Genomic DNA, 27,355 nt, shown 5'->3' on the forward strand with positions numbered 1-27,355 from the left:
TCCTGACCACTGTTATCCAGAATATCCACCCATTCCAATGCCCACACATCCTCCAGGAGATGTCCCTTGACACTCTGTCCTCCATTTGAATACCTACAGAACATACTCTCACAACCAGGCCCTCTTCACCTTCACCCTCGTTCAAGCCTCTTTCCTCCTCCCACAGCTTCCTTTCCCTCCCCCCTCACCCTCTGGCGTGCCAATAGTATCGCCTCCTCTCTGCCAACAAATATCTCTTCATGCATATCCTGTCCCAGCAACAGGTCGACTCCTTCATCCTTAATGAAACCTTCCTCCAATCTCATCATCTTGTGCCCACCTCTCCCTACCTTCTTCACCGCACCAACAATCCTATTCCCCTCGCATAAGGTGGGATCACTATTGACCACATCAAGCACATCCCTTTCTGGCCACAAACCCTGTTCAGTGACCAAACCGAACACTTTATCCTCATCATCTTTTCCCCCTCCATCACCTTCACTTGTGTCACTATCTACGTCCGTCTTGCAGCTCCTCTCCCCTATGACTCTTCTCCCATGTTGGCCGCACCTTCACCACCTAGTACTGCCGACCTCAACACCACAGTAATAACCCTGCCACCCTTCGGCAATGGCCTCCTCGCCACCCTCCACGGTGACCTAGCTGATGATGAAATCAATGGATGTTCCATTCTATATAATACTTTTTTCCTTTCTTTATAATTATAAAGTCAAATAGCTTCACTACATGGTTATCAATTAACTATTTATTTGATTTTCTATCATATGTTGAATAATTTATATCATCAGCTGGAACAGTTCTAAAACTCATATATAGTTGAGTACAATAGGATACCCCCTTCCATCAACACTATGAACGTTAATTTCTGTAACCTTATTAGGAATATTCACTGAAAAAGGGTTAAAAAAGGAGATAAAATGTATTAAAGTAGTTAGGATTTGGTAATTCACTTAATATTAGGGTTATTTTTTAAATTATTCGATTCACGATTTTATTCATTTTGGATTACATTGTTAATATACATATTTAGCATATCTCCTAGTGTTCGTTTAGTAAAATTAAATATAGGTATTTCTTATTCATGTTATAAACATTATCATATAAGTGTCATACAGAATCTCTTCTTAACTTTGTTACAATGTTAAGAAACATTCTATTATTGCTTATTTCATTTCTTCATCGCCTGACCATGTAATATAATTTTATCAGTTAGTACATTATTAATTTTAGTTTTTATCTTTGGGATATTTTCAGTGACCCTATTTTCTGAGGAGGTAACAGTAAGTCATTAAATATTTCATCTCTAACAGCATAATTATTTATTTTAATTCATTTAGCAATAAGTCACATTTCCTATTAATGAAAATACTTTATGAGAACATTTTGTGTCATGAAAATTCATGTTATATAATATATAGTCATCTTCTCTCCTGTGAGCTAAAAGCTAATTTAAACAAGTCTTCAATAATGTGGTAATTAATGTAATGTCTTATGGAATAATATTCAAATTTATTATCTGGATGTTCACCAGTATTATATGTAGCCACTCTAGATACAATTTTATTTTTCATTATGCCATCAATTTTATAAAAATGATCTTTTGGTAACAGTTTTGTGCTAAAGACATATTTGATGACATTGTTCTCTATTTTTGGCATTTTTCATTAATCTTACTTAATTTTATGTTTTATTCTTTCTCTTTTTGTAGCTTTTCGTGTTTAATTTTTAGTTTGTTTTTAAATTATGTGTCTTGCTATTCAATATAATTTTTTGAGATTGAATTGCTTTAACATTCTTTTGCATAATTCAAATAATCACAAAATATTTCTTCAAGAGTAATGTAACAGGTTTTAATTTGGCAGCAACATTAGTTATTAAACTTATTACTTTTTTAAACTTCTTACTGATAAGAATAGACAAACTTTTTTATTCAAATTATTTGTACCATATTTATGACTTTATTTTGAATATATTCAAATTCTAGAGATAAAGGGTTATTGTATTTTACTTCAGTGTAGTCAGGATTGTAATTAATTTAATGTTGAATAAAATTTGACTTGATTTTTCTACGTTTTTCAGTGCCTAGGATCACAGTTTCTGTATTATTAGCCAGTCCATAATGACTAAAACATAAAGCATCATTAGTCACCAGAAAATGTTTTTGTTCAAATGATGAGTACCAACCATCTGTAAACCATATATCTAAATTAGGTTGATAGTTGGTATAGTTAACGAATTGGAATATATTTATGGTAGATGTTGATTCAGTAATATTTCTAGCTTAGATACACACCATTTTTATTACTGTATGACTATCTTATGATATAATAATAACTCTACTTAAAAATTTTGAAATACATGTTATCTGGATGAAATATTTTAAGTATATAAACATTAAAATACTTCTGTAACTGTTATTTATGATAATAAAAGTTCTAGATGATAAGAGCAAAGCAATAAAGTATTTAAATGATTTTGTTCATTTGCATATAGCAGACAATCCAAATACATGAGTGAGAGAAGAGAGGTGTTAAAGTTATTTCAGTTAATATATGGTCTTGACATAAACAATGAATTAAGTGAGGATAATTTTATGAACATGAAAGATAAATTGGCTGACTATAGTAGCCATATATGTAAATGGAGCAGAAAAACTGTAAAATAGTATTATAAAGGAGCAACAAAAAAGTTTTTACAAGTAACAGAGGCAGCATTTCATTTACGACAAAGATGCAGGGTTAGTCAGTTTGATCATAATGGTATTAAGCCTGATATTTTAGTAAAAACTAAAGGAGAAGTACATATATATGAAATTGATTCTCCTCACCAAGCCAAAGACAACTAGATGGAAAAGGTAATGTGTTAGCTCATGCATATTTCCAGGTACGAATAATAACTAGGATAGGAATACTTTGTGATCTAGATGAGATGTCACTTGGAGATTTATAGATATACACCAGAAGATCAAGTTAACCTATCTGAAGTGATAATGGATAAGCTTGGTTACACATTAAAGCTAAAACACACAGATGTACATAGATCAAAAATAGATGTATACTATAACGGATCGAATTGACAATTATCTCCATTTGAAACAGACACAATACAAAATTTGTATGGCAAAATATGAGTACTAGCAACACAAACATCCATACAAAAAGAGCACGAGCTGTATCAACAGAACAAGACGAACCAGTTAAATAAATAAGTCACAATAAACATATTGTGAACTAATTATTTGTAACTGTTTTTTTAAATATTTTTATAAGATGTGTGTGTGTGTGTGAGAGTATACGCCAGTAGGTGATATGATAAAAAAGCAACAGTTAATAACTAATTTGTTAACATATTTATCCCAAAGTTTACCGCCTATGGCTGCTGTACATCAAAGGCCAAGTGGCGAAGTTGTAATATTTGTTGACAACATGATCTATATAATATACTTACACACCTTACAATTGAAAATGCCGTGTGTCTAGGCCCTCCATTCGGGTAGACCATTCGCATGGTGCAAGTCATTCTAGTTGACGCCTCTTAGAGGACTTGCGTGTTGATGGGTATTAAATGAGGATGATAAGAACAACACCCAGTCCCTGAGTGGAGAAAATCTCTGAGCCAGTCAGTAATCGAACCCGGACCGTTAGGTATGACATTCTGTCGTGCTTACCACTCAGCTTTCAGGGGTGGACACCTTGCAATTAATCCAAGGGTATACAAAGTGATGGTCTAGTACAATATTATGCTAGTTTATGTATTAAATGGTGTAGCAAACACATAATAAGGTAGCACATATTTATTCTTTAATTTTTTTCTATGCAGTGTTGAATAAATGCAATTTTAAATATAAAATATGCGAAATTGTAAGCAGAACCTTTTCAGGAATGCCAAGAGGTATCAATTGTGCATTCAGATACATTAATGACATGTATTTTTTTCAAAGAGGTTATATTCTATGAGTATAATGACTTGATAAGAAACATACACTCCTGGAAATGGAAAAAAGAACACATTGACACCGGTGTGTCAGACCCACCATACTTGCTCCGGACACTGCGAGAGGGCTGTACAAGCAATGATCACACGCACGGCACAGCGGACACACCAGGAACCGCGGTGTTGGCCGTCGAATGGCGCTAGCTGCGCAGCATTTGTGCACCGCCGCCGTCAGTGTCAGCCAGTTTGCCGTGGCATACGGAGCTCCATCGCAGTCTTTAACACTGGTAGCATGCCGCGACAGCGTGGACGTGAACCGTATGTGCAGTTGACGGACTTTGAGCGAGGGCGTATAGTGGGCATGCGGGAGGCCTGGTGGACGTACCGCCGAATTGCTCAACACGTGGGGCGTGAGGTCTCCACAGTACATCGATGTTGTCGCCAGTGGTCGGCGGAAGGTGCACGTGCCCGTCGACCTGGGACCGGACCGCAGCGACATACGGACGCACGCCAAGACCGTAGGATCCTACGCAGTGCCGTAGGGGACCGCACCGCCACTTCCCAGCAAATTAGGGACACTGTTGCTCCTGGGGTGTCGGCGAGGACCATTCGCAACCGCCTCCATGAAGATGGGCTACGGTCCCGCACCACGTTAGGCCGTCTTCCGCTCACGCCCCAACATCGTGCAGCCCGCCTCCAGTGGTGTCGCGACAGGCGTGAATGGAGGGACGAATGGAGACGTGTCGTCTTCAGCGATGAGAGTCGCTTCTGCCTTGGTGCCAATGATGGTCGTATGCGTGTTTGGCGCCGTGCAGGTGAGCGCCACAATCAGGACTGCATACGACCGAGGCACACAGGGCCAACACCCAGCATCATGGTGTGGGGAGCGATCTCCTACACTGGCCGTACACCACTGGTGATCGTCGAGGGGACACTGAATAGTGCACGGTACATCCAAACCGTCATCGAACCCATCGTTCTACCATTCCTAGACCGGCAAGGGAACTTGCTGTTCCAACAGGACAATGCACGTCCGCATGTATCCCGTGCCACCCAACGTGCTCTAGAAGGTGTAAGTCAACTACCCTGGCCAGCAAGATCTCCGGATCTGTCCCCCATTGAGCATGTTTGGGACTGGATGAAGCGTCGTCTCACGCGGTCTGCACGTCCAGCACGAACGCTGGTCCAACTGAGGCGCCAGGTGGAAATGGCATGGCAAGCCGTTCCACAGGACTACATCCGGCATCTCTACGATCGTCTCCATGGGAGAATAGCAGCCTGCATTGCTGCGAAAGGTGGATATACACTGTACTAGTGCTGACATTGTGCATGCTCTGTTGCCTGTGTCTATGTGCCTGTGGTTCTGTCAGTGTGATCATGTGATGTATCTGACCCCAGGAATGTGTCAATAAAGTTTCCCCTTCCTGGGACAATGAATTCACGGTGTTCTTATTTCAATTTCCAGGAGTGTAGAAAGAGGTAGTATAACTGATTTATTGCTGTTTGGCATAAAATGTATTAAATAATCTGTATTAATTCAACAGCTAATAACAGTACTATAGTATACAGTACAAAAGCTTGAACATTTTACTATTACGCAAATGAAGTTTAGCAGCTAAGCTTTGTGTGAACAAAGATATGCCATTTGAAAAAGTAGTGATCACAGTGCAAATGCAGATACACCATATATACTTTATTATAAAAATATATTACCAAGTAGATTTGCAAAAATGACAGAATGGGATTATTGTGCAGCTACAGTTGGATCGAATATTGAATATGAAGGTATGATAAATAAGATAAAAGGTTCATGTGTTAGAATTTCTACCACAATAAATGAAAATAAATAGTTTATTGTATACATGGATTATTTCAGTATTAGATTAGCTTACATGAACAAGCAGATTTATTTAATGTAAGGCATATGAAAAAAAATATTTATCACACGTTACATGTATATTGAAGAATATGATAAAGATATTTTTCTTAGTTTGAAAAAACTATTCAGGGTGATGAGTGGGAGTGTAGCAGTCACATGAGCAAGCACATAATTGATTTGTCTTTTGATAATGAAGATAAATGTATTATGTTTGAATTTTTTGCGTAAAATAAATGAACACTACTAAAATGTGGTCAATTTGGTACTGTAAAAGATATTGTAGAAATTTCGAAAAGATGGGTATCAAAACATATGTAAAAGCAGTGCACATCATTATGCTAAGAGATATGATGTTCATAAGGATAAAAATTTTGAAACAGTTACATGTTAATGTCAGTCAATGGAAACTCCAAGTAGGAATATCAACAATGTAGGAAAAAACAGAGTGCTACTTACTGTAAAGAAGACATGTTAAGCTGCTGACAGGCACAATTAAAATACACTTACATAAAGTTTTCAGCCACAGCCTTCATCAGCAAAAGAGAAACAGTACTATTCATACACACAGGCAAGCACATGTCACACACACAGCACTGCCAACTCCAGAAGCTTGGGCTAAAATGCCATTCCGCTGGGCACTGCCGAAGTTAGGTGCAAACAGTTTGAATGTTGTAAAGATGCAGCTCAAATGTGAATTACCTTTACTTACACAGAAAAATGTATGTGGTTTGATTATGACGCTCAACAATAAACAAGAATATACACTCAAAATCTAATAATAGCCCATAATTTTAGTTTGATACCATTTATAAATGTAAGTGAAATGATGACATGTGTAAGTGGATGATAGCTAGTGAACATACTGGTTATAATTTTATAGGTCGTTATGCTAAAGGATGTGATTCGCAATTCATTCTGCAGTATTGTGTTGAAAATGCAATAAAACCGTATACTAACTACACAGGAACTACACTACTGTTATAGATATGAAACAATTAGGTATAAAATTGTAGATACTCCAACTCAGCAGTTTTCCAAAGTGTTAAGTAAAGGATATTTGCACATTTATTTAATACACAAGAAAATGAAAATTACGTAGGACCTATTCTTGATATCAAATACTACTGTGTTTAATCCATGAAACCAAAAGACAGAGAAATATTTCTCAAATAGGATGCTGAAAAAATCAAGTAAAATTTTGTATTCAGTATGAAAAAGGAAATTGATGAATATTGTAATTCTGATGCAAATACCTTGAGAAGAGTTTGCTTAGAATTAAGGAAAAAGTTTCTAGAAATAGCTAACATAGGTCCAGTCTATTATTTAACAATTGTTGAAGATTTTATGGCCATGTACAGATCTAAATATTTTTCCAGTAACAGAACTGCTGTTCTGGACAAACAACAAAAGCAGATTTATAGTAAGATCTGTATAGCTTGCCAAATAGTCTGAACAACAACAGTATTCGACATACTCTTAATGACCGTGAAGTCAATATATCTGGAGTTAAAGTAGATGGATCTGATAAAAAACAGTAGTGCATGTATCATGGATTTTTTAGGATAGTTCTACAAAAATCTTTTAAAAATGAAACAGTTAACAATAAAAATAAAAATCAGTTTATGATTTGTTTCAAAACACAATAATGAGAAGTACAATGACATGAATTTAGGGTATTACTTACTAGAGATGTGACAATGTGATGGAATTCAGTCAGCAAAATATAGAAAGATTAAGCAACTGAAACAGTCACCTGAAATTATTGAACCACTGAATCCAAGTTTCTATGGCGATCATAAAAATTCAATAAATTTAAGGGCTAAATCATGTGGTATTAACACTAAGATAAGATATATTGTCACGTGTAATCTTTATCCAGCTATAGACTATTATGTTTATCATCCTATAGGTCATCCAACAAAATATATAAACCAAAATATTATAATAGATAATGCCATTTAACAATAAAACGTAAAATAGTAGCCCCTAGATGACAGTATCATCCTGTTGTACCTGCACAGATAAAATTTGATAAAAATGAGGAGCTGTTCTTTCCTTTATATATAAAATATAAAGAAGAGAAAATAAATAAATATAATTGCAAATGACAAGGAAAGGGCTCTTGTGGGTACATAGATCACAGATGAAATAAATACAGCTACAAGAAAGTTATTTAAAATTTTAAAAATATGTGAGCTGCAGTACTTTAAAAATAAGAGCAATACATTATTTAAAAATTTCGTAAAAAGTTTTCTGAAAATAGGAGGAGAAACTAGACCATGTCATTTTCCTAAACAGAGAGTTGTATATGAAAGCTGTCATAGAAAAATTGGATATTAAATTAGATACTGATCAGACAGTATAAAGCACATGTAAACACACAGTTGCTAAGCTGTGTCTGAATTCACTATGACGGAGATTTGGTCAATGACAAAATATGAACAAAACTGAATATATTGCAGATCTACAAAAATTCTATGAAATACTCTTGGATGATCGACTATATAATATAGGTATAAACTTTATTAATGAGAAAATGGTTGAGGTAAAATACTACTGCAAGAACTATTATATAGAACACAACATGGCTACAAATATTTTTCATAGCTGCATTTACTACATCAAATGTAATGCTTAGATTATATTAAATGTTAGATAAACTAGGAAAAGATGTTGTTTATTTTCATACAGATTCCAGAGTGTACATTGATAAGTGAAGTAATATATTAGAAACAGGTTATACATTAGGTGAATGGACTGATAACTATTACTGGGTTATAGATTGGGCTTCAACAGGGCTTTAGAGTCACTTATGTTGTGAAAAATGATAAGAGAACTGTAAAAAAATTTAAAGTTATTTACATTACAGTAAGAAAACTTTAAACAGGTGAATGGTGAAGCCATGATAAGATTAATAGAAAATGAATATGGAAGAAAGATAAATTAGAGTACAATGAAGCAACAAACGATGTTAATGCTCAAAATTTTATAAACAAATAACTTAAATGGTATTCTCATTTCAAGGTGATAAAAGAGTAATGTAAAAAATTATGATATGCTTCTGTATGGATATTAACTGGAATAAAATTCAATCTTCATGATTGAAATATAAAGCCATTTTATCATCATTGACTTTAACTATGTAAATACTCATGTTCATTACTAAAATATAGAACCATTATATCATCAACTGCAAATACTTGTATGTAAATATTAATTTTCATTATTGAAATACAAAAGCATTATATCATCAATTGTAAATATGTTATGTATATAACCTGATTCAACATTTTTAGAAATGTTACGTTTTCAACATACATTTGAAAATGTTGCATTAAAATTTCATTTTCATATATTTGATCTATCATATCATCATCACCTATAAATGTTGATTTATATAATCTGATACACAATGTTATGAGATGTATAATCTTATTCGTTTTAATAACTTCATTCCCTTTCTATGTGAGCAATTTTAACTCCTAATGCAATCAGCATGTCCAAATACTTCTGAGATCTAATCTGGAAAATGTGATAACCACAGAAAATAGTTAACTTGTACTGCTTACTTCATTAAGATAGGTTTAAGCCATGGTACAGTGCCTATCGATTAGAACTAGAATAAGAGTCAAAATATTACCATTTGGTTACGAAAGAAAGGTGGCCATTCATTTGTAACATCATCAATTAAACAGCTCCAGATCCTTCGAGAACGCACGTGACAACAGTAGATCGAGCAGCAATAGCCAACCAAGCAAAACAAGTGACATAGCGGGAAAAATCTATCAGATGTTGGAAGAGATGTGGAGGTAAATGAATTAAAGTTCTTTTTTTAATGTGGAACACAGGAGGGGCTGATATAGCGTCTGTAACTGTGAAGTTACAGAATTTGTTTATAGTTCAGGTGTTGCAGATATAGTGCCTTTAGGTGGGGAATTAAAGGCTTATTGTTGAGTATGGGTGAGGCGGGCATGGTGCCTGTGTCATCAGAGAGCTCTTGATGTGGTACCACTGGATAACTCTCTCAGTTGAATTAATTGAGGAATTAACACTGAGTGAAAAGAAGAGGAAAGTTTGGACTGATTCCAAGTCATGATGTCTTGAAACTGTGGCGAAGGCAAGGTTACCATGGATCTCCTACTGTTGTAAACAAAATTTTCCGAATAGTTACAATAAACCAATGTGGAGCAATGGGGCCCCTTAGTGATGTGGCAGCTAAGGAGGGGTAGAAATCCAGTGTGCACTCCATGTGCATTCCAGGTGGAGTCATTCCTGATGTGGAAAGGGTCCTTCCGGATGAAGAGCACAGGGTGCAGCCAACTGCAGGTGGTGGCACATGTCGGCACTAATGACGTGTGTCGCTTTGGATCTGAGGAAATTCTCTCTGGATTCCAGCGGCTATCTGATTTGGTGAAGGCTGCTGGTCTTGCTTACGAGATAAAGGCAGAGCTCACCATCTGCAGCATCGTTGACAGGACCGACTGCGGACCTTTGGTGCAGAACCAGGTGGAGGGTCTGAATCAGAGGCTCAGACGGTTTTGCGACTGTGTTGGCTGCAGATTCCTTGACTTGCGCCATAGGGTGGTGGGGTTTCGGGTTCCGCTGAGTAGGCCAGGAGTTCACTACAGAGGCTGTGTGGCGTGGACTGGGAGGTTTTTTAGGTAAGAAGGCCTCGGGAAAGACCGGGGTGAGCTGCAATCTCAAAGGGTGCATGGCAAATACAGGACATGCTTGGATCAAGGAACAGTAGTCGGAATTGTAAATTGTTGTAGTTGTGCTGGGAAGGTCCCTGAGCTTCAAGCGCTAATAGAAAGCACAGAAGCTGAAATCGTTATAGGCACAGAAAGCTGGCTAAAGCCTGAAATAAATTCTGCAGAAATTTTTACAAAGTCTCCGACGGTGTTCAGGAAAGAGAGATTAGGCAGAATTGGTGGTGGAGTGTTTGTGTCTGTCAGTAGTGGTTTATCTTGTAGTGAAGTCGAAGTAGATACTCCATGCGAATTGGTATGGGTGGAGGTTACACTTAACAGCCGAACTAAGTTAATAATTGGCTTCTTCTACCGACCCCCAGACTCCGATGATATAGTTGCTGAACAGTTCAGAGCAAATTTGAGTCTCGTAACAAATAAATACCCCACTCATACGATTATAGTTGCTGGGGACTTCAGCCTTCCCTCGATATGTTGGCAAAAATACTTGTTCAAAACCGGTGGTAGGCAGAAAACGTCTTCCGAGATTGTCCTAAATGCTTTCTCCGAAAATTATTTCGAGCAGTTAGTCCACGAACCCACGTGAATTCTAAATGGTTGCGAAAACACACTTGACCTCTTAGCCACAAACATTCCAGAGCTAATAGAGAGCATCATGACTGATACAGGGATTAGTGATCACAAGGTCGTTCTAGCTAGGCTCAATACCGTTTCTTCCAAATCCACCAAAAACAAACGCAAAATAATTTTATTCAAAAAAACGGATAAAGTGTCACTAGAAGCCTTCCTAAGAGACAATCTCCATTCCTTCCGTACTGACTGTGCAAATGTAGACGAGATGTGGCTCAAATTCAAAGATATAATAGCAGCAACAATTGGGAGATTCATACCTCATAAACCGGTAAGAGATGGAACTGATCCCCCATGGTACACAAAACAGGTCCGAACGCTGTTGCAGAGGCAACGGAAAAAGCATGCGAAGTTCAGAAGAACGCGAAATCCCGAAGATTGGCTAAAATTTACAGACGCGCGAAATTTGTCACGGACTTTCATAGGTTCCACAGCGAAACATTGTCTCGAAATTTGGTAGAAAATCCGAAGAAATTCTGGTCTTACGTAAAGTACACAAGCGGCAATACGCAGTCAATACCTTCGCTGCGCAGTGCCGATGGTACTGTTACCGATGACTGTGCCGCTGAAGCGGATTTATTGAACGCAGTTTTCCGAAATTCCTTCACCAAGGAAGACGAATGGAATATTCCAGAATTTGAAACACGAACAGCTGCTAGCATGAGTTTCTTAGAAGTAGATACCTTAGGGGTTGCGAAGCAACTCAAATCGCTTGATACAGGCACGTCTTCAGGTCCAGATTGTATACCGATTAAGTTCCTTTCAGATTACGCTGATACAATAGCTCCCTACTTAGCAATCATAGACAACCACTCGCTCACCAATAGATCTGTAGCTACAGACTGGAAAATTGCGCAGGTCACACCAGTGTTTAAGAAGGGTAGTAGGAGTAATCCATCGAACTACAGACCTATATCATTGACGTCGGTTTGCAGTAGGGTTTTGGGGCATATACTGTATTCAAACATTATGAATCACCTCGAAGGGAATGATCTATTGATATGTAATCAGTATGGTTTGAGAAAACATTGTACTTGTGCAACGCAGCTAGCTCTTTATTCGCACTAAGTAATGGCCGCTATCTCAAGATGATTCCGTATTTCTAGATTTCCGGAAAGCTTCTGGCACCGTTCCTCACAAACGACTTCTAATCAAGCTGTGAGCCTATGGGGTATCGTCTCCGTTGTGCGACTGGATTCGTGATTTCCTATCAGGAAGGTCGCAGTTCGTAGTAATAGACGGCAAATCATCAAGTAAAACTTAAGTGATATCAGGTGTTCCCCAGGGAAGCATCCTCGGAGCTCTGCTGTTCCTGATCTTTATAAATGATCTGGGTGACAATCTGAGCAGTTCTCTTAGGTTTTTCGCAGATGATGCTGTAATTTACTGTCTAGTAAGGTCATCCGAAGACCAGTATCAGTTGCAAAGCGATTTAGAAAAGATTGCTGTATGGTGTGGCAGGTGGCAGTTGACGCTAAATAACGACAAGTGTGAGGTGATTCACATGACTTCCAAAAGAAATCCGTTGGAATTCGATTACTCGATAAATAGTACAATTCTCAAGGCTGTCAATTCAACTAAGTACCTGGGTGTTAAAATTACGAATAACTTCAGTTGGAAAGACCACATAGATAGTATTGTGGGGAAGGCGAGCCAAAGGTTGCGTTTCATTGGCAGGATACTTAGAAGATGCAACAAGTCCACTAAAGAGACAGCTTACACTACACTCGTTCGTCCTCTGTTAGAATACTACTGCGTGGTGTGGGATCCTTACCAGGTGGGATTGGTGGAGGACATCGAGGGGGTGCAAAAAGGGGCAGCTCGTTCTGTATTATCACGTAATAGGGGAGAGAGTGTGGCAGATATGATACGCGAGTTGGGATGGAAGTCATTAAAGCAAAGACGTTTTTCGTCGCGGCGAGATCTATTTACGAAATTTCAGTCACTAACTATCTCTTCCGAATGAGAAAATATTTTGTTGAGCCCAACCTACATAGGTAGGAATGATCATCAAAAAAAAAAAAAAAAAAAAAAAGAGAAATTAGTGCTCGAACAGGAAGGTTTAGGTGTTCGTTTTTCCCGCGCGCTGTTCGGGAGTGGAATGGTAGGGAGATAGTATGATTGTGGTTCGATGAACCTTCTGCCAAGCACTTAAATGTTAATTGCAGAGTAATCATGTAGATGTAGATGTAGATGAAATGGACACTATGCAAATCACTTATTCTACACAGGCTAGTTTCGTTAAGCAGAAGCGTAGTGCACAAATTCTGTTTGCATATGTCAGTTCTGTTGCACCTAGGTCAAGGTAGACCGTAGCGCTCGTGGCAGATGGTACAGGAACTAATCATGCATTTCAGTGACGAGCATCTGCTGGTTGGCTGTGGCCTTGTGACAGTTCTGGGCTCAGACTTTTGCTCCAAGTTCTCCTTCACTTTTATCCTGTCAGATTGTCCTCCCTCACTGATTGATAACGACAGGTTGTAAGAAGTTTTGCATAAACTTGCTGATAGTTTATTACTGTTTGCTATATCATAGTACTAAAGGAACAGGTTAGTTTGCAAACAGATTAATGCCAAAGATAATTATGCTGATCAAGGAGCGCCTGTTTTTTATGTCAACTATGGATAGCATATCGTATTTTTTGAGTACATGCTAGTTAAGACTTAATATTATATTTGAGACTTCTGTTCGAGTTGTTAGAAGAATGTGATACAAATTATAGACGTATGTGGGAGATACGACTTTAGCACTCAATAACTAAGTAAGTTAGAATGCCTTGCTGATGAGTGTGCAGATGAGAACATATGGACTCAGTCGTTGAAATAAAATATAAAAGGTGCAAAGGACAGAGGGAAATTACGAGTGGATATGGCAATGTGAAATGTAAATAATTGTAAATAATCAAGTTTCGGTGTCCCAGCATAATTCGAAGGCGAGTTTTCTTCGTAGCATGCAGCAGAACGTAATAAATAATATAATAAACTACAACAAAATTTTGAGCAGAAATTGAGCCCAGAACTGCAACAAGACCACAGCCAGTCAGCAGCTGTTGGTCACTGAACAGTGCCATAACTCCGTGTGTCTTCAGAACTTGAGAGCTGGAACCAGGCCACAGCCTGGCGTCTCGTAATCAACGAAGATTTTCCGACCTACTGTCGGTTACATCACACCTTCCGGACATCGACACTCTCCAGACACCTCAGCGCGACCAAGAAGAGCCGCTGTTACCATGGAATCAGCAGGGGAAGCAGTATTTACCCACAGCCAATCCAGCTCATCATCTTTCGGCCTGCTGGAAGGTAAATGATGCCCAGTCTGTGTCAATCGGAGCTTCAGCCGTAACAATGCCGACACAAGGCACGAACCAAAGACCACCGTCTGTCTGCCCAACACTCCCCCAACACTCCACCAAGTGCCCACACTTGCTCTCCAGTCGTCATTCCTCAGATCGACCCCAGCAGACACTATGGCTATGCTGCTGGTACGCCACAGTCTGTTCTGGATGAAGCCTGATGTAACATCTGTCTCACCATCATTGAGTCAAGTCGATGCCCCACTGTCTAAGCAGCTTGCCTCTCTGTGCCATTGGCCATTACTATCCTGTCATTCAGCACGGGATGTTACATAGAGAAGTAAATTCACTGAAATGAGTGTACTAGCCGGATGGAATAGCTGAAAACCTGTTGATGTTCATGGAAGAGTCAAGTTGAATGATTAAATAAAGGACTCAAACTTCCTGGCACATTAAAACTGTGTGCCAGACCGAGATTCGAACTCGGGACCTTTGCTTTTCTCAGGCAAGTGCTCTACCAACTCTCTGCTTGGTATTGTATTGAGTCAGATATTTATACACTTTTTGGGCTCATAGTAAAATCTTTAAATGATTGATATCACCAGGTGGGATCTTCTGACTTATAGATCATATTTTATTGTTATCAATCATAATATTCTATTACATAAGTTAGGGATTCAAGGAATATGTAGTACAACACATACCTGGTTTGGTTCTTATTACAAAAATGTTGGAAGTTACTCTTTGTTATTCAAGTAATAGAAAGAGGGATTGCACATCTACATGGTCATAAATTACAGTGGGAGACCCATAGGACTTGACTGATGGCCCACTGCCCTTCTTGCTGTATGATACCAACCTACCGCTTTACTTGAATCAAAAAGACAATTAGTATTGTCTCTAGGTAATATAAGCATTGTTCTAAAGACAGACAAAGAAGTACCAACAGAGAAAATAGTATTAATGTTTTATTAAAATTGCTGACTGATTCTGCACAAATGGGCTACCTTTAAGCTTTGAAAATACTCAGCTGGTCCAGTTTTTTACTGTCAATAATATCGTACCTCCCATCTAGTATAACATTAAGAACTAATAAACAAGTAGTAAGTTCTAATTTATCAGGTTTGCTTATTCATAAAAATTTAAACTGGAAAAACTGTATAGTCGACCTGCTAAAATGTTGAATATCAACTAACTTCGCCATAAAAGTAATTGCCAACTTTGAGGATATAGAAGTCAGTTTGTACCTTTTCATGCAATGATTCAGGATTGTGTGAAGGGTTTGCATACATATATCTTGCAGGCATCTCTTTAAACAACTGGGTGTATTAACCATTTAACAAACTGCTATTAACAACTCATCTGAGATTTTGAGATTAACATAAATATTCGCAAATACTACATTAAGATGAATAATATCTACTTAGGCCTTTAATAAATCTAGCTTTTGTGGAGAACTGGGTGAAATATAAAACTGTAAAGCTTTTAGAAAATCTATCCATGGATATAAAGTGTCTGGCAGATAACAGAAGTGTTTTCAAATGTAGTTTATAGATTTTTCTCCTTGACAACTCCATCTGCGCCATAGAGGAATTCTTAAATGAAAATAATTAGTCATTATTACAGATAAAACATGAATGCAGTGTGCTTATACATGCCACTCAGTATGAGTGATAGATAATTTTGATGAATAAAACTTGCAGACAAAAGATATTTGAAGAACAAGAAAACAGTAACATAAAACAATATGTCAAGGGTAAATGTACAAATATTGGTCACTGGTTGTATTTTTATTTAGCAGTTTATCAGCTATATCGAGCTATATCTTCAGTATGGGATGATGATCACATTGGCCCTGCAAGAGAAAATACCTGTTCAGAAATGGAAATAAATATTCCATGGATTACCATCCTGACCTGGAGATGTGCAGAGATTCCAAATGATGGTTACATTAATAGTAGATGGATGATGTAAGAGGCAGAAAATGAACTCTGAAGAGTTTACTATGGCTCTCTGTTGTATACTGAACTGATGAAGGTAGCTGATTAATATAATTCATGTGTGTAGCAATGAACTGAATCTGTGCTCTGTTTACTCAACAGTAGTATTGGAAGTTACTTATAAAAATGTGGTGTAGCAATATATTTTAGAGTATTTATGACAGGTTTGGGAAAGAAGTTCGAGAGAACAATGTCACACAAAGCTAAAGAAGATAATACCACACTTAAGATATACACTGCACACTGGGTTAATGATGTCACATTGGCGCCAAATTTGACTGCTATTCCACCCATTGCCACTGTGGACGTGTCACACAATGAGAAGGTCGTCACAACACCTCTTACCTACATTTCACCCCTTCTCTGTGATGAAGGTCAGAACCACGACACTCAGCGATGATATCATGCAGTTTAGCTGTGGGTGGCCAAGGAAAACATTTTTACGCGCCGCCCCTCATAATCGACACGAAAAGGCCTCGGGGGTGACATAAAGGGCGTCAATGCCCCATGTGTCCGAGCTCTCTGAGGCCCACCTGCTAGTGCACAGCAGTGGCTACTGCGGCGGCGCCGTGACGCTTCACACTGCATTGTAAGCATCAGCTACTGCTCATCGCTTTGGAATAAAATACTTTACTGTTCTTGAGTAAAGCTTAAAAAAAGAAGGTCTATGATTTGCATTTCATGCATTGCACATGAGGATACCCTTTTATTTGCTAGTCATGTCTTAAACGTTTTTGGTGTACGCCCAGTCCCAGGCTTTATCTTTAATATTCACTTAGTCTTGATAGGTTTGTGATCCCTGGGTAGCTCTATCCCTTTTAATGCGTCATTACAAACCAGAGATTGGAGTTCTTTCACTCTTCCTTATTCATCTCTTCCAACGCCTCCTTGACAACAATATCTTCATGTCGATATTTTTCTTGCAAGTAGTAAGTAAAATGGTTAGGTCTTTCCTTGGGTTTTGGTTCTTTGTTTGATCTTTTAGGTGTAAGCCCCTTGAAGAACTATGGGATCCACGTTTTGCTTCTCATTTTTCTCACCTTGAGATTTAGATTCCATTTGATCACTGTCTAAACCACGAAAGAGTTCATTATTATTGCGTAGGTCTACTGATTTAATTTCTTCTACAGCATGTTAAGAGTTGATGTCATGAAGAACTGCTTATTGTGCCAAGCTTAAGACATTGGTGATCTTAGTTCCTCTCTCTTTGAACGTGGAAAATTCTCATTTTCCAGGAAATTTACAGCCCTGCTGACTATTAGATCTATCTGGCAAGTATCCCTATCAATGAATCGATAGTATATGGTTCCCTGGTTGTGGCTTATAAATGTTGACTTCTATGACTTCTTACACCACTCCTTGTGAAGATGTTTCGTAATGTCAACCATTGAACTGCAGCAAAAAATTCTCGAGAGTGATAAAGAAGGCTTTCTCCTGTATGTAATTACTATGGCTTTTTGTCTTCAAGTGTGGTGGATGGAGAACGATTTGACAGATATGTAGCTGTAGACACAGTTTCACTCCACTATTTCTTTGGTGAGTTGGCATGCAACATCCTGGTATGAGTTTTTTCAACCAATATTTGATTAGCACTTTTGGCAACACGCTTTTGCTATGGATTGAACCCTATTGTAACCTGGTGTACAGTACCTTCAGAAGTCAGAGATGTTTTTAGTTCATCATTAACATAATCCATCCTATTGTCAGATAACATCTTCTTGATGTTTCTGCGTCACAGATTTTCCATTATGACTTTGAAGTTTTCAAATGTCTGTTGACCTCAGACTTGTCTTCAAAAAATCAGGAAGATATATATCTTAAAAAAGCCATTAATAAATGTTAGAAAATAAAGATTTCCACCAATACAAAATGTCTCCATTGACCCACACAGATCAAAATGCACTAAGTCCAAGATGTTTTCAAGGAAACTTTTCGCTAGTTTTGCTGACTTTCCATGATGCATGACTCTCAGGCATCATTGACACAATGTCCTCATTTAATCCCATTGAGACCTTTTTCAACTTCTGCATACTTCTGTAGTTCATATGTCACAGTCTATGATATCATGGCAGCACATTAAATTTTATGTAGTACCATTTTTTATTCCACTTTATTCTGACAACTGATCCATTCTTAGCAGTTGCTTTGCCAATTAGTTCACCACCCACATCATAGGTGAATCCATCTTTTTTGTTTAAGGTCACTTTATACTTCTGCTTACAATTTTATTAACTGAAAGCAAATTCAAGGCTGAATTTGGGTTGTGAATGACGTCACATGCTTCTGCTTCTGTTGTTTCATCACTCATATAGGAACTTAGATAACACTTCTAGAATTCTCTGCTACTATGCTATCATCCCCCATATTGACCAACGAGATATTACATGGCTTGGCGTTATGAAGCTTCCCTGCATCATTGGTGATATGAGTCGAGACACAAGAATCTAAATACCACATCCCCCATGCTTGAGAATGTTTAGAATTGCTACAAGAATGTCTTTTTTGTGCTTAACTTTTTACCAGTTACATTTTCTTTTCCCTAATTTTTCCATGAGCTTCCTTCTTTTTCGCACTTGCTCTAACAATATTTAGCAATATCATTCGGTTTATTGCACTTATACCATTCAATAATCCTTTTTTATTGCTTTGAAGCTAATGAAATATTTCGCTTCTCACTGTATGGTTTCAGGTTCAGCCTTTCTACAATCAAAGTAGATGAGATGATGGTTTTAAAAATAAAGATAATACCTGTGCGATATTGTTGGACCTCAGGAAAGCTTTCTACATGGTCTCCCACTGTATTTTCATAAAAAACTCTACCAATAATGGGTAAGAGAGAAAGCTCTATATTTAATACAGTCTTAATTGAACAATAGAAAAAGTTACTTAATGCTAATAATCGAAAGTCAGAACGTCTTCCAGTTGTAAAGAGTGTGCCTCTAGGATCTGTTCTTGCACTCTTCCTTTCATTATGTATGTAACTGATATACCCACAGTGGTACCATGTGATGCAGTGCTATAAACAATGATCATCTCATGTGATACCAACCTCCAACTTCTTGATTTGAGGCAAATATACTGCAGAAGAATGATAGTAAAACTGAAGACATTGTATTCAGTCTGAATGCTACCAGTCGTTATAACAAAACAGCTAAATTATTAGAATTTCAAATAGGCCAAAAGCTCAGCTGGAATATCCTTTTGGGGAAATTATGTTGGAGAGTAGCACGAGTCATCTATCTACTGTACTAGCTGAGGTGTAGTTTAAGTAAAGAACTTCCATTACATGTATGTTTTGCATCCATCTACTCCCACCTGAGTTACGGGATACTATTATGGAGTAAACCTGTAGAGTCAAAGGTAGCACTTAAATGCCAAAAGAAAGCTGTAGGGTGAACACTGGACTTAATCCAAATGAATTAAGTCCAGATTATTTTAAGCAACTAAATATAATGACATTGCCTAGCCTGGATGTCTACAACTGTTTTGTCTTTGTTAGAGAATCTAAGCAAATTTGACCTAAGACAGATAATTCATGACCAAAACACAAGAAGTGGACACTTAACTAATGTGTGATACACCAACTGACAAAGACCTTTAACAGGAACAAATACCTTCGTGTTCTCTATTTCAACAAATTGCCTAAGCATCCCTATGCAATGTTGCTATATACATTTAAAACTAATCTTTTGAGATTGATGAAAAGTAGACAAATTTACTCTCCTCAAGAGTTCCTTGAATGTGTGAGAAATGACCCGCATTTATCACGAGAATGAACTACAAGATAACAACAAACTTTGATTTGCCATGCTGTGTAACTATTTTATTACTGTTTCGTGCACTTATTGTTGTTTATCTGTTTAATTATTTATTGTGTTTGTCATTCACTTAATAATGTAGTTCACTTATCTATTAATTGCTCTATTAGGAAACTTTTTGCTGTTTTTGTCACATACTTAAATACGCTATGTTTATTTTGCATTATTTTGTTTTACTTCTTGACATTTGCCCAAGTTTGGATTATTATAATTGTTCTTATTTTTATGTTAACTTTGACAACACCGATTGCACCTAAAGATGCTCAAAGGTGAAGTAAAAGATTTGTGTTTGTTTATTTACATATAACACTGATTCTTCATTTCCATCTGCATCTTCAGGTATGGCATATTGCATTAGTTTTAATTTAATAGAATCTCCCATGATATGTGTGCCTCTGTTTTCAAGCGCTATAATCTTAGGTTGATAATGTTCAGACGATCTAGTGAGGATTAAACCTCCTATCCAGTTTCTGCTCACCAAGAACTTAGTTTTAGTTAACTTGAGCATGGGCGATATGATCCGATCGGAATAGTCGTCTACTGACTTTCATTGAAGTACTTTGGTTGTGCTTAATGTTCTAATCAAGTCTACTCGACATGTGAGCCCAGAGACTTTCAATTCTTTTTCTGGAACCGTCCAGTCTTCTGCTGTTGTCTTTGTGTCCCTTTGCGTTCCTTCTGTGGGAGCAATTCGTCTTGTCCTCAAAGAGTACACTCCAGGAACGTGCTTTTGTGATTCATTCCTTCCTAGAATCGTCAACTTTCTTCAAATCCAGAGGATAATGTTCTATAACATCCCACAGTTCGTCACAGACAAAAATACGCCTTCATGTCAAATTTCGTTGGCGAATAATTTTCGCAGCCTATCATTTTTCAAGTAATGGTGCCGAAAGTCCAGATTCGGCTGTACCACTCAGATTTAGGTCCAATGAAAAAATTACTGGCCTACTGCTTGAGCAGAAGATCAATCGATGAAAATAATAATAAAAAGAAATAACAACAAGCACTTACACTCTAGGCCGATTCAGTTTTTCCTGGTTCTGTTCTATTCAGATAACTTAATTTTTTCCCCCTTTTTTTAACATTAGATGTCCAATTTGTTATTTTGGGAATGTGCTGGTAGACTGCCAAGTTCAGACATTCGGGCATCTCCTCTCTTTCCTTTTAAGTTAAGGTGCAATACTATTTATTAACGTTATAATATTAGGGAAATTAATAGAAAAGTAGTTTATTTCATCTGGAAGGCCAATTCTCGTCTTTCAAGATATCTTCATTACTGCAAATCTATTTAATTCAAGTGTATCTGTCAAATGGGTCCATTCAGGAGGATTGTCATCTGTCTGCTGAAACGTACTCATTCTCGGAACTCTACATGAGTCTCATTGGAAACTGGCTGAGTACGTGGCACTTCTCTGAATATAGTTACTGTAATCTTCAATGATTGGTTAAGTCTCACTGGTTCAGTAGACCGATCTTTTAAATAACTAGAATTTATCCACGTAGCAATTTGCAATTTTTTTAATGATGTGGTTCTTGAAACCAGTAAATGTATTTAGATACATCATATATTTGCTGTGTGATACTGTACAATTTATGCCACACGACGAATTAGAGATAATACTTCTTCATTTGTGTTAGAGACACAGCATGTGTCATCCCGCTTTCTCACTGGCCAATGTTCCTTAGAAGTGCGATCGGCTATTAGTATCTCGCTCTACATTTTAGGCCTTGATGTCATCTCTTTCCCATATTTTACGATCTTCTTCTTTCTTCTCGCTTTCTAAGGGACTCAGAGCTCCCGTGACGATCTCACATGTTGTCACCAAAAATTTATATCTCGTGCTAACTCCTGCCAATCCACATGTTATGTGATCGAAAAAAATTCGTTGTAATTCAGAATATAACAATAAGTGTGAAAACCGAACCTTAGCTTAAGGTTGGCTTTATTTCTTAAGTTTGTAGGGTGTAGAAAAGTTTCACCAACCTGTAGCTCGTCGTGTAGCAACAGAGATTAAGCAAGAACTTAACGCTAAGACATTTGCATTTCTTAATTCCATGACTGCTCCAGTTAATCATTCATATTTTCCCCCAAGGTGCTTTAAAACTGTAGACTGTTAATTTCGGCCTATGACCAGCATTGTGGGAATACCGTCGTTTACAGCAGAATGTGGGCCATAATTAAAAGTGTCACGGTACATTTTGATTTCCTACCTACATACGACCTCCTTTGTCATGTGTATTTCCCAAACTACCTCTAATCAAAGATACTTTCGTAACTTTCTTGATTGGATCATCAGTATTTAATTCATATATAAATGAGGACTGCTTTGTAATTTTATTTGGAATTCCAATCTTCTATCGACGTAATTTTGTACGTTGACTTTCATGAAAGTAGTAAATTTTCTGCCACGAACACAGCGTTTGTCATTTGTTCTCGATTTTGTAACGTTGGAAGTCCGTTCACCTCTCTGAAACGACCCCACCAAAGTCTAATTGAATCCGGTAACGTGGTACGCATGCGTCTCAGATCTTCTGGCGAGAGTACCCATTTTGGTCACACGTGAGTATAGTTCCACTGTTAAAATTTGTACGTGCGGTTAAGTATTTATTTTCTTGCTGAAATTTTAATTGTAGTAAGATAACTGGCCGTTGGCCTTGTGCATTTAATTCGCCATAGTTTTTTTTACACGTGCTATTCGGCCATACTGTCTTAAGTCTGCTAGTTGACATTGCACGTTATCTGTAGATGTGCACCGCCATGTTGGATTTACTTTACTGAAAATAACTGTCTTCTCGTATTAGTTGAATAGTGAGTTGTTAGATGTTCATGTTTTTCTTATCATCACTTTCTTCCGACATACGAAGAGAGTGTATACTCGCATGCTTGCTACTTTGCACAGTGTCCGTGAAGTGTTTCTCCACTGTTGTATTGGCATCCCATTTGGTTTCTTCATCCAAGAAAGTACTAGAATAAATTCTCATTCTGTAGTAGATAATAAGACACTCGGTGCCACTTTGTTTACTCGTATTGGTAATTTCAGCGTGGCCAACGAAGATAGAAAATGTGACACATGGTGGACATGTGCTAGTTTTACTGCGAAGGGGTTATATTTATTATTGTTGTCCGAAGGCCGTACGTAGGAAGTTAGATGGAAGTAGAGCTCCGTGCCTTAACTATGCACTGTGTGGAAAAATTTGCTACAGCGTCAGTGTAGTTACTTACAACTGAGACTTTTTTTTTTTTTCCTTCAACGTTTTGTACGTTCCAGCTGCTTTCAGTAAAAGTTTTCTGTAATTTTACCGTACAGTAGTTTGTGAATGTTTTGAAGACTTCTAGTAAACGTAACTCCACAAATTATTTGACCATGTTTCGTGAACTGTTTGTGGACAACGGTGAAAATTGTGCATTAAAGAGAGTTGTGTATTTTGTATGTGGCACTTGGTGTGCGAAGTAAGTTAGGGTTATCTGAAGGTTGTTTAATATCTGTTTTGTATTTTTGCAGACACTAATTAAAAACAATGGCTGATATTGAAGACACTCACTTTGAAACTGGAGATTCAGGAGCATCTGTAACATACCCTATGCAATGCTCAGCTCTTCGAAAGAATGGTTTTGTAATGCTTAAGGTATGGGATATGGGGTAGGATGTAGAAAACATTACATTTTGTGGACTGATGCATACTTATTTTGTGCTTAGAATTGTGTAGATGATTTACTACTTACATTGTTTCAGTCTCGTCCATGCAAGATAGTTGAAATGTCTACTTCAAAGACTGGTAAACATGGACATGCTAAAGTTCATCTTGTTGGTATAGATATATTTAATGCCAAGAAGTATGAAGATATATGTCCATCTACTCATAATATGGATGTGCCTTTTGTTAAGAGAGAGGATTATCAGGCAAGTGTAGCTCAGCTTATGTGCTATGTATTTGTGTGAAAGTTTAAGTAACAATTGACAGGAAGAAAATACTTTAACGAGATAGTTCGTATTCTTCTGGTAAGACTGTGATTAGCTGCTTGTGTATGTGTAAAAAGTTTATCAGCTGCTGGTTTGTGGTCTTTAATATTAAACTTAAAATTGTGTGGTTTGTGTACCTGACAAGTTTCAAATTCGAGCCTAGAGTCACTGGATAGTCATTATGGCTGTTTGGTGCTAGAGGATCTCGTAAAATAAAGCTCTTCTATGCCCTTAATTAACTTCGTGTTCTTTTAAGGTACCTTGAAGAGAGACAGCTTTATTTTAAATTTAGTTTGGAATGGGATAAGATAAAGTATTGTGACTGTTCTATTCACCATTTTAATATGTGAACAGGAAGGAGAGATGCTTCATGGTCAGGTACTTGTTAAATGGAACTTAAAAAATGTAAATGACACTGGTTTTGAACTTTCCAGCTTACAGACATTTCAGATGATGGGTACCTCTGTCTGATGGCTGACAATGGAGAATTGCGTGAAGACTTAAAAATTCCTGAAGGGGAGTTGGGTGCACAGCTTAGAGCTGATTTTGATGCTGGAAAAGAACTACTGGTATGTTGTTTACTTTTTCTTTACTGTTTACTACCAATGGAGAGAAAGAGTGGGCTAAAGTTACATATTGGACCCTTTTGAGTGTGGTGACACTGATTTTTGTAGCACAACCTGAAGTCTGGAGTAGGTTGGAAGGTCAGAATTTTGAGTTGAGACAACCAATATGAAAAAAAGTTTGTTACTGTAACAAACTGACTGGCAATGAAGCCTAATTATTACTGTTTACGTCTGTGCTATAATGAAAAGGGGGTACCAATATATAACTTCTGTAAAATAGTGGATGGAATTGGATGACTCTCTACACTGTAAACAGAATTGGGGTCTAGTGTAGCAGGGGATACAACCTGTCGGCTTTGAACAATGTCACAAGTCGCCAGAGAGCATGTATTACAAAGATGAAAGAGCTGAGGAGAATGTTGAGAAACAAAGGAATGCGAGAGAGATAAACATTGATCTTGTCAAAAGCTGAGAAGCGATTCTTCTTAGTGTTGTAGCTCCCTTCAGTAGCTGACAAGTGTTTTTTGGCTTTTAAAAAAATCTCAAGAGATAAAATAAACTGATCCTACTTTATTAAGCAATCAATAAAAAAACTAAACTAAAACATAATAGCTTTTGCTGTTATGTTTTAGTTTTTTGTTGATTGCTTAATAAAGTAGGATCAGTATGGTAAAATAGTGAAATATAGATAAACGATCACTTTTAGATTCACATTCAATTCTTTTAATGATAGCGCTTATTAGAACACAGAACTGCTTTATTACCTATGCCTCGAAGTGAAGACAATACTATCGACGACTAAGGAATGACGTCATTGGTCAAAGCCGACGGGTTGCATCCCCTGCTACACTAGACCCCAGAATTGGCAGCAATGTTCTGGCATGTAGAAATGACAGGGAGTAGCTGAGCTGAGGCTGGTGCTTTTGTCTTGGCTTTAGACTGATCAAAAACCTAGGGAAAATTTCTTCCAAACATACCTGTCTTTTTAACAGGTGACCCTTTTGTTCATAGACAGGTGATCAATCCTCTTGTGCATATTAATGATCCTCTGCTAAACATTGATTTTAATGTACGTAAGCTAATGTTTTATTTATTGGTGTTGTTCCTTGTTAAAATGGAAACTGAGGATTTGGTTATAGTAAATATTTTGCTGAGAACATATTAAAAAGTTCTTAAATGCACCTTAACTATTGAAGATTCTTAAGATCCATAAAGTTCTAAAAATTGTATCCACAACATTTTGTGGCTTATGATTTGGCAGTCTCTTATAGGTTCGAGCCTAGAGTCACTGGATAGTCATTATGGCTGTTTGGTGCTAGAGGATCTCGTAAAGTAAAGCTCTTCTATGCCCTTAAAGAACAGTGTGTTTTTTAAGGTACCTTGAAGAGGTACACTTCCAGTAGACATTTACTTAATGCAGTTTTAAAAAGTTGTTGATTCTGAAGTATTTTCTTTGTTACAGTGCACTGTGTTGAAATCCTGTGGTGAAGAATGTGTGATTGCTATTAAAACTAATACAGCATTGGACAAATAATTAAAGGCTGTGGATCATGGAAGGAAAGCGATGGTTAATGCTATGAGTACTATCAGGGCATTTGTTGGGCGTGGTATTGTCACTGTTCCATACGCTAAAACAATTTACTCCAAAATTAATGTAGCTATTGGACTCATGTTATCAAAGCTTGTTTAATTTTGTGATTACCCCCTGGTGTAATAAGCATTATGTTGAAATAAATTTCATGATATTTGTTATAAAAGATTTTACAAGCTACAGGCCTCAGTCCTGAAGAATTGTAACTTGATATCACTGTACTGCTGCAATTCCATTCCATAGTTACTGCCCTGCTATCAAGGATTATTGAAAACATTGAAATGTGCTTTTAACCTTGAGGCCCTATTGTGAACTCGTTTTCTCGAGTATGGAGTAGTAGCAAATGTTAACCTGCTTTAACAGTACAAATTGGTAATTTGTTAATAAGATATCCACAAGCTTAGTTGAACAGACATTGCTGTGAAAGAGTAAGGGAACAGTGAAGGAACAGTTCATTTATTTGGAATATAAATTCTATGCATCTGCATACCAACACATTTTGTGCAGCAATCTATTGTGCATCACATAATCCCTTTCTGAAACTGAATAAAACATTTCATAACATTTTAAATCTGCTTTCAACATTAGTGTATTCAACATGCTGGAGTTGGAGAAAAATAACAAGCATTCCTGTCATGAATTTGGAAAACAAATCAGGTGATGAATAAAATGGACATTGAATCTTCAGAATCTTTTTATTCATAGCTCAGTTAACCCAAGCTAATATCAATAAGCTTTTGTTTGCTGTTATTGCTGATTACTTTTAAACATTTGTTTTACTCAAATTTTGACTATGTTAATGTAGCTATTTGCTTAGTTCAGTTTCACAGTGAATTACAAATAGTTAGGGTGTACATAATGGATGTGCAATCAATAGCCTACATGTTTGTGTGCATTTTGTCAAGCACAAATTTAGCTAAATACTTAAAATAGACCTCGTTCGTTTAAATTTCTTCTACCTTGAGACTCAAACTA

General features: G+C 37.3%; 1 protein-coding gene across 2 annotated transcripts; it reads left to right on the plus strand.

The window, feature by feature from the left end:
• Positions 1 to 22,679: 22,679 nt before the first annotated feature.
• On the plus strand, positions 22,680 to 26,951 carry LOC126458072 (eukaryotic translation initiation factor 5A). Of its 2 annotated transcripts, none has more exons than XM_050094885.1 (5): positions 22,680 to 22,821; positions 23,765 to 23,888; positions 23,996 to 24,163; positions 24,658 to 24,792; positions 26,252 to 26,951. In XM_050094885.1, the coding sequence occupies exons 2-5, from the start codon at positions 23,781 to 23,783 to the stop codon at positions 26,321 to 26,323; spliced, it is 483 nt and encodes a 160-aa protein (XP_049950842.1). In that variant the 5' UTR covers positions 22,680 to 22,821; positions 23,765 to 23,780; the 3' UTR covers positions 26,324 to 26,951. The 2 variants fall into 2 exon arrangements, with proteins under 2 accessions (XP_049950842.1, XP_049950843.1); XM_050094886.1 differs by lacking the exon at positions 22,680 to 22,821 and adding an exon at positions 22,948 to 23,070.
• Positions 26,952 to 27,355: the final 404 nt, after the last annotated feature.

Source organism: Schistocerca serialis, chromosome 2, assembly GCF_023864345.2.
Source record: "Schistocerca serialis cubense isolate TAMUIC-IGC-003099 chromosome 2, iqSchSeri2.2, whole genome shotgun sequence".
Lineage (NCBI taxonomy): Eukaryota > Metazoa > Arthropoda > Insecta > Orthoptera > Acrididae > Schistocerca > Schistocerca serialis.